Genomic DNA, 9084 nt, shown 5'->3' on the forward strand with positions numbered 1-9084 from the left:
TCAAACCGATGTGGCTCCTTGAAGTTCTTGATAATCCGGTAAATGGTTCTTTCAGGTGCAATATTCGTAGCAGCATGTGAGGCCATTTTTATGCAAAGCGGCTGCACATGTTTCTTTGGAGGTAACCATTGCTACCACAAAAAGAAATACATGCTTCCTCCATATTGCATGGTATATATACCACAACTCACAATGTAAGAATTAACAGAGGCAGTTGTTTGCAGTAACAGCAAAGTATTCATCAAAGTTTTGCTTTGTATGTTCAAGGCTGTGTTCTCAAAAGCACAAGTGCACTAAAGATTTTACACCTTATGACACTAGTCATCCCACTTTGCCCATCTCATGAGCCTCGTTCACCTAACGACACTTTCTGCAATTATTTTGAGACTCAACCCCCTTAGCCACATGACCTCCTTTCCCAGACAGTATGAAGCTTGGTCTTAATCTGCCTGCAAATTGAAAGGTCAACCACATTTTTGGAGATAAGGGAGCGTAAATGTCAACATGTGTGTGGAGCGTAAATGTCAACATTTTTCTCCATCTCTGTTTTCATTATTTTTTTCTCTGCTTCTTGTCATATCTTTGCTCCTCCCTCTTAGCACATGAGAGAGCTTCAGAGGTGACATGTGACACTTAAGTAATCCATGTAAAACATATTCGCAAAGGAGACATCTGTGTTTAGTAATTATACTGAAGCAACATCTACAAGTAGGCTACTGGAGACACAGTCCAGTTGGGCACGACACCCGCCCTATCAATCACTGAATCAAGATCAATATAATAGTCAATATAATATTCAAACCATTTATTTGTGATTTTAGATGCTACATTGAAGAAAAGTAGATGCTTTACAATGTCTCACATTCAACAACTTATATTAAAGCAGCAATAAGTAGTTCTGTTCCAAAACTAGCAAGCTAACTACCTAAAAGGCATGCAAAAACCTTGCAAAACACCACCAACAGCCCAGTTGGCACTGATAGAAGCTTGCCAACACACTAACTGGTGTCTTTTGGTAGTATAGCTGGCAATGTCATGCTGTGAAAGCTTTTCTTCCATTTTCCCAGGGTATTCCAGCCCGGAACAAAGAACTACATAGTGCATTTCCTGGATGGCTAGTGGGAAAGACACAGGTGTTTATCTGTCCTCCACATGAATATATGCTATCAAAATGAATTTGAGGATGGTACCAAAACGAGTTGCCTATAAAACCGTACCTCAAAAAGTTTCTAATTGTTGCATAGTGTTGCTTTAAGGGCACATTTCCTTAAGAGTTAAATAAACTCACTGCCTACAGAACACTGACATCTTGTGGTTGCAACCTGTATACAAGTAAATACATTCAAGCACCCAAGGGGTCCCAATCACCTTCTCAGCTGATGTTCAGCTCCCACTTGAGGTCCTGGGAGATGATGGTGCCCAGGAAGCGGAAGGACTCCACAGTGTCGACTGGGGAGTCTCTCAGGGTGATGGGGGTGGGTGGGGCTGGGTTCTTTCTGAAGTCTACAACCATCTCCACTGCTCTCAGAGCGTTGAGCTCCAGGTTGTTCTGTCCACACCAGGTCACCAGATGATCAATCTCCAACCTGTAGGCGGACTCATCTAGGGTGACCAGATTTGTGTTTGTGAAAAAGAGGACACCTTGTCGCGGGGGTAGTGTATAGCACACAGATGACCCCGCCCGCTCCCCCGTGACAACGTTTTTACATCTTTTTCACATGCAGATGACTCCGCCCCCTCCCGCGACGAAGTTTTGAAATCTTCGGACGATAATTATCATGCATCTGGCAACACTGGGTGGGCGGTCGACCTATGACAGTTCTCTCTGCAGTCAGAGCTCGCGCAAGAAGGTGAAACGTAAGGGAGCCTAGTTTGTGAAAGACCCAGAGAAACACAAATATCCGACGAGGCAAAAACCCGGACGATTTTGGGATCCCTGCCGGACGCATTTTTTAGGTCTCAAAAAGAGGACATGTCCGGGTAAAAGAGGACGTCTGGTCACCCTAACTCATCCCCACCATAGATGAGCACAATGAGGGTGGTGTCGTCCGCGAACTTAAGGAGTTTGACGGACTGGTGACTGGAGGTGCAGCTGTTGGTGTACAGGGAGAAGAGTAGAGGGGAAAGAACGCAGCCTTGAGGGGATCCGGTGCTGATGGTCCGGGAGTCAGAGACATGCTTCCCCAGCCTCACGTGTTGCCTCCTTGTCAGACAGGAAGTCTGTGATCCACCTGCAGGTGGAGTCAGGCACACTCAGCTGGGATAGCTTGTCCTGTAGCAGAGCCGGAATGATGGTGTTGAAGTCAGAGCTGAAGTCCACAAACAGGATCCTGGCGTAGGTTCCTGAGGAGTCCAGGTGCAGGAGGATGAGGTGAAGGTCCATGTGTACTGCATCGTCTACAGACCTGTTGGCTCTGTAGGCAAACTGCAAGGGGGGGGGGGCTTTGAGGTGGGCAGCTGTGGAAAGGTGCAGGCATCTGCTGTGGCGATGGAGGTGCAGTTGATGGGCTGGAGCTGCTGGGTGGTATCACGGAGGATGGTGTCAGGACTGTCCCATTGTCTTTCAAAGCAACAGTAAAGCTAATTCAAGTCGTATTGGTTTACAATTTGTAATCTCCTAAGTCCTTTCCAGACAAAAGCAGAGTCATTGGCTGAGAACTGATGTTGGAATTTTTTAGAGTACAGTCGTTTAGCTTCTCTCACCTCCTTGCTAAACCTGTATTTCAACTCTATAAACCTATAGGTAGGTAACACATACGTAGAACAATCACTTGTAACATATTCTCTCTTTTTTGTTGTTGGACTGTAAGAGTGCATACCATCATCAAATTAATTCTACTTTTCTAGTCTGAATGTGAAAGATAATTACAACTCATTTTAAAGTCATTTGAATGTAAAACTTCAACCTGGTGCATATAGCCGTATGTTATATGTATCTCACTAGTATTTACTATTATGCCAAACAAACAGAGAGTGGCACATGAGTGATGATGAACTTAAGCCTGCAATACGAGCAGATTCCACTGAATGCAGAAGCCAGATTCCATCCACCTTGCTGAAATAGATCAATCTAAATGGCTAATCTAACTGATGTGGCTCCTTGAAGTTCTTGATAATCCAGTAAATGGTTCTTTCAGGTGCTATATATGAGGCCTCCAGCACATTCAGGTGCCCATGTCAGCCTATTGGGACTGGAGGTGAATAGTTTAGTGTGTTTCCAGCTTGCTGTGAATATTGTGTGCTGTGCCTTTTTGATTGCTGTGCTTGTGAAATGTATCATGCTCAATATCAATATTTGTAGTAGCATGTTAAAGATTGAAACATGTACTATTTGCATATCTTTCGAAATAGGTTAATTCCTCATTTTTAAGAAAAAATGCAGATTTTAAAAAGCTTCAGCTTCACCTTCAAAAAAGCTTTAATAGCTGACACACAGATACCAGGTAAAAAACAATATACTGAACAAAACGTACAAATATTTTGTTATCCTGCATTAGAGTTAATAAATAGTGAGACATGAGATACGTGATATGGGGTGCACATGCAAAGTGGAAATAGGTTCCCACTGCCTATAACCATCTAAGAAAAGACCTCAAAAGACTCACATATACCTGAAATAACAGTTGCAAACTGATTCTGCTCTGTAAGAGAAATATCCTCCCGACTTACTGTTCAATTGTCAGCCATAAGGGTCATGTTTGGCTCACGATCAACACAGGTGTGGTCTCTGCTCAGTGTATTACTGGGGATAGAACTATAATCTTCTGCTATAAAACGTTTGATCATGGAAAGTACGCATCATATGTTCTAATTCCATATTTGTATGGAATGATTTGAATCGTTGTTAATTGTTATTGTGCGCTTGCTTGCATGAAACTTGTGTTTGAATTTGTGCTTGTAAATGTCACCATGTATTTACTCTACATTCTCAAGAAAATACAGAGCAACCTCTCACTGCTACCTTCTATAGACTACAACATGCCACAAACTACCACTGTCCAAAACTAGATTCTAGATTGACTCTATTTAACTCTAACTTGAGTGGATGCATGACCTAGATTTGAAATGTGGAACAGATTTAGTTGTGACAAGCAGTTTGATATGCATTTTATAGTACATTTTGTTTTGTTTATTTGCAATTCTTTTGTTTTGTTGTTCATTGGTAGCAAACAATATGATTATACACATTCTGAATCCAAACCAAAGGGTACAAAACAATAGATACTCTGAATCATATCCTGGCAGAGAGCACTGCAGTGTGTGCTGAGCAGCAGCATTTCACCACAGCATGCAGCAAAATCAGCTTAACTGTCTGCATGAGAGAGTTTCAGGACTCAGCACAGAGAGGTTTTTGTTTGACAGTGTGCTACTGTGTGGAGATCATTTTTGATATTGGCCTCTCAGGTAGAATGTTAGCATAAGCAAACTCACCCAATGCCTACTCTACCTAAATGTGTTGCTGTGGATATAGTTAAAGCTCTCAATGAACAAATACACGTAGTCCTAATTGAATTGCACAGTCGACAGTTGTGCAAGTGCCTATTATTGGTGGCCAAGCACCGAAGCCACCTAGAGGATTTTTACGTATATATTACTTATACATCTTCTTTTGCCATGGGAGTCTATGGCAGCCCCTAGAACCGCATGGTCAGAAGTTGTGAAATTTGGCACACTCTTTGGGACCAGTCCCCTCATCAATTTCACCAAGTTTCATGGCTCCCATTCGAACCCTCTAACGCCACCAATGGTTCAAAATTTATGAAGTGTGAAGAACTGCTTATATTTTTACAAAGTAACTGAACTCTGTGATTTCCAGCACTGAGAAAAGCTTACTAGAACAAGTTGGTGTCCTGGCAACGGCAACGTCAGAGGTTCGAATCCAGCCAAAGCCGATGAGCTTGTCATGCCTCTGATTCTCTGTTTAGCGAGACTGTAAGCCACCGCAAAGGAAGCCAGGTACACCGCACTCGCTAGCTACCTGTAGTCAAGTTGTATATAGTCAATGCAATCCTCACACAAACTATCAAAATGATTTTAGACTTTTGAAACCGTTTGTCCGGTACAGCAAATCGCAGCAGAGCTGCTAAACAGAAAGTTGTGTCGTATCTCAGCAAATCTTTGATGGATTCACGCCAAACTTGCTGCGTGTACTCGGAACCCTCTTCTGAAGTTTCTTCTGGGTCATCTGACCTGCTTGGCCACCCCATTGCTGCTTGCAGCTATATTCTAACTAAAATTGCACACACTGCAGAAGAGTGCTATTTCATCCCCAGGCACTTGCATGCCTGAAACTAAACTAGTCAAAACCATCTGAGAAATGTGCTATCAGGCATCTATGTAAATGGGTAAGGGATTAAGCAGAGAATATGACTGCCATTCCAACACCCTACAATCACCCTCAGGACCTTGCTGACTTTACCTGCAGTGTGTGCGCACCTGAGTGTGCTGGAGGCCTCTCATCTTTCAAAACTGGCTGTCTCCCAAACAATCAGATGCCTGCACCCCCAGCAGGCAGGTGAACTTGCAGGGCGAGTGTCTTCAGGCAGTGGAGGAGGGGTGAGAGCAGGGCTCAGGTGAGAGCCACCCCCTCTCCGAGCAGTATAAAGAGGCATCGCACCAACAGCAAGACACTCAGAGGTACATCTTTCCTCTTAGTGGACTCACCTGCTCCGGTCCTGTTCTATCTCTCCTCTCTTTGTTGGCTTGTAGCCCTCCATAATCCATAACAGCAACCATGAGCATAAAGATCTCTTCATCCAGATTCAGCAGCGGTGGCAGTAGCAGTGGCGGCTTCAGCAGCGGCGGCAGCACGAGGAGGAGCTTCTCCAGCCGCTCCATCGGCGGCGGTGGCTTGGCCTTGGGAGGTGGTGGCGGTGGCTCCAGCTCCAGCTACAGCTACAGCATCGGCGGAGGTGGTGCCAGCATCGGCGGAGGTGGTGCTAGCCTCGGCAGCGGCTTCGGTGCTGGTGTAGGTAGCCTGGGGCTCGGAGGAGGTGGCCTGGCTCTCGGCGGAGGTGGTGGTGGCTACGGACTGGCCATGGGTGGTGGAGGTGGTGCTTTCATAGCACCAGCCATCACAGCTGTCACCGTCAACCAGAGTCTGCTCGCCCCCCTGAACCTGGCGATCGACCCCACCATCCAGACCGTCCGCACTCAGGAGAAGAACCAGATCATGACCCTCAACAACCGCTTCGCCTCCTTCATCGACAAGGTCAGTGCTTTTCTCATTGCAAAATCCGACAGTGGGAGGCATGCACTGGCAAGAGTGCATGACACCATTCTTCTAGGCTTATTGTGTACTCAATTGATCATCTGAAAGGATGTGGCCTGTAAAAGTCTTCACTGAGTCACTCAGGGAAAAAGGTGATGTTCTGAAACCCTAAATCAGAGAGGGCCTATGCCCTACAGCAGATGACAACACTTGGCACTTTGGCAAACAAACTTAGGTGTGAACCAGACAACCTGCAAGAGAAAAACAATTTACAAACAAACCCCATCTTTTGTTCACAGATGCCAAAGTTCACATAATGGGTCACTGATTAAATGGAATAAAAGAAAGAAAAGAATGCCTACTATAGCTTAAATAACAGAATCTTTTCTTTATTGAGTGCTGTGTAACCTCTGGAGAACAACTTGGTATAGTATAAGTGGACTAATGGTGTTTCATTTTGTCCCCACAGGTGCGCTTCCTGGAACAGCAGAACAAGATGCTGGAGACCAAGTGGAGCCTCCTCCAGGACCAGACCACCGTGCGCTCCAACATCAACTCCATGTTTGAGGCCTACATTGGCAACCTGCGCAGACAGCTCGACGGCCTGGGCAGTGGGCAGATCCAGCTGCAGGGAGAGCTGAAAAACATGCAGGTTCTGGTCGAGGACTTCAAGCTGAAGTGAGTGCCTCAATTATTTATGGACATTTGCCAGTGTCTACCACCTGTAATAGAAGGAATGTATGGGGTTTCAGTTCTTACTTCTATAAAACTGACCACACTGTGCTCCATTTGTGCAGGTATGAGGTTGAAATCAACAAGCGTGCCTCAGCTGAGAATGAGTTTGTTCTGCTCAAGAAGGTAAAAACAGAAAAATGTGTTTACACTCTCTCCCAATGTTCTGCTATGATCTCCCATTGCTTATCTCTGAACCTATATACTTACCCATTCTCTCATTCATCTTTAGGATGTTGATGCTGCCTACATGATCAAGGTGGAGCTGGAGGCCAAGGTTGATGCCTCCCAGGATGAAATCAACTTCCTCAGGGTCGTCTATGCAGAGGTGAGAGATGGTCATAATTCATGTACAGGGTCACATCCAAAATGATTTGCAGTATTCTCAAGCTCGTATCAAATATTCACATTTGTCATTCTCTTCCTCACACAGGAGCTGCGCGAGCTGCAGGCGCAGATCAAGGACACCTCTGCTATTGTGGAGATGGACAACAGCCGAACTCTGGACATGGACTCCATTGTGGCCGAAGTGCGTGCTCAGTACGAGGACATCGCCACCCGCAGCCGGGCCGAGACAGAGACTTGGTACCAGGCCAAGGTGAGTGCATCAGACTGGAACCAGCACTTAGTGCCTTATCATGACAGAGCCTTGATTCTTGAAAGGGGCAGAGGGTAGGGACTTCATGCTAACATCTCTTGGTCTTCTACAGTTTGAGGAGATGCAGACCTCTGCTGGCAGATACGGTGATGACCTGCGCACAACCAAGGCAGAGATCTCTGAGCTCACCCGCATGATCAGCCGCCTCCAGATGGAAATTGAGTCAGTCAAAGTACAGGTCAGTTACCTTCCCCTTTGCTATCGCCACTGAATATAACGAATGCTATCATTAGCCAACGTTTAATCAACCTGGCTGACTTGCGCTCTTTTATCTGCGATTCAGCGCGCCAGCATTGATGCCCAGATTACAGAGGCTGAGGAACGTGGAGAGCTGGCAGTGAAGGATGCCAAGCTGCGCATCAGGGACCTTGAGGAGGCCCTCCAGAGAGCCAAGCAGGACATGGCCCGCCAGGTGCGCGAATACCAGGAGCTGATGAACGTCAAACTGGCCCTCGACATTGAGATCGCTACCTACAGGACCCTGCTGGAAGGAGAGGAGTCCAGGTAAGCATCTGAAACATAGCACATCTACAAAGGACTGCATTAAGAATAATACCTACAAGTGAATTATCTGACTATTGTTATTTGGCAACAAATAAAAAATCCTAATATTTCATCCCTTCCACAGAATTGGTGGTGCCTCTGCAACAGTTCACGTCCAGGAAAGCTCAGCTGCTGCTGGTAGATATATTTATTCATTTGAAGACTGAATACAAATCCAGAAAATGAACTGAAAATGAAAAATGAAAATGAAATGCTGCATATATCATTTGCACTTTTTATTGGTCTGCCCTTTAACTAAATAAAATGTTGTTTTGCAGGAGGCGGTGGCCTGGCCCTTGGAGGAGGTGGAGGCGGTGGCCTGGCCCTTGGCGGAGGCGCTGGCGGTGGATTCGGCTATGGTGGCGGCGCTGGCATGAGCATGTCACTCGGTGGCGGAACCGGCATGGGCGGCGGCTCCAGCCTCAGCATTGGCGGTGGCAGCAGCAGCCTTTCAATGTCTCGCTCCTCTTTGATGTCCAGTGGCATCCGCCGCTTCTAAATGAGGAACAACACCTCTCCTCTCTTCCCTCCAACCGTTGCCCCGTATGCTCTTCCCTATTCCACTCCAGGAAGTTTGAAAGCTGTGAAATAACAAGTCAGTTTACTCAGAAAGTGAGTGGGATAAAATCTCCACCCAGCAATGCAATACATGTGATAAGACCGCTGAGCTGCTCAAGATGAAATACAAGCGCAACAATGCAGATGTGACTGGTGACTTCACCACATGTAGAAAGAGTAACCAAACCCGAATGTAAATGTTAAGTGCAAATAAAGTGTTTGATGCCAAACATGTGTAGCTATCCTTACTTGTGGCGTCTGTTTTGAGTTGCACACCACATGAGTTGAAACAAGTAATATTCCAAGAAAACATACTTTATTAGAGGATTAGTTGTAACAAGTCAGTGTACTCTGAGAGTGAGTGGGTATGAAACCACCACCC

At 45.7% G+C, this 9084-nt stretch overlaps 1 protein-coding gene across 1 annotated transcript; it reads left to right on the forward strand.

Annotated features, from left to right (window-relative positions):
* Positions 1–5734: 5734 nt before the first annotated feature.
* Positions 5735–8643, forward strand: LOC116220171 (keratin, type II cytoskeletal cochleal-like). The gene is made up of 9 exons (XM_031565477.1): positions 5735–6211; positions 6681–6889; positions 7009–7069; positions 7176–7271; positions 7377–7541; positions 7654–7779; positions 7885–8105; positions 8230–8282; positions 8423–8643. The coding sequence occupies exons 1-9, from the start codon at positions 5735–5737 to the stop codon at positions 8641–8643; spliced, it is 1629 nt and encodes a 542-aa protein (XP_031421337.1).
* Positions 8644–9084: the final 441 nt, after the last annotated feature.

Source organism: Clupea harengus, chromosome 4 (genome assembly GCF_900700415.2).
Source record: "Clupea harengus chromosome 4, Ch_v2.0.2, whole genome shotgun sequence".
NCBI lineage: Eukaryota > Metazoa > Chordata > Actinopteri > Clupeiformes > Clupeidae > Clupea > Clupea harengus.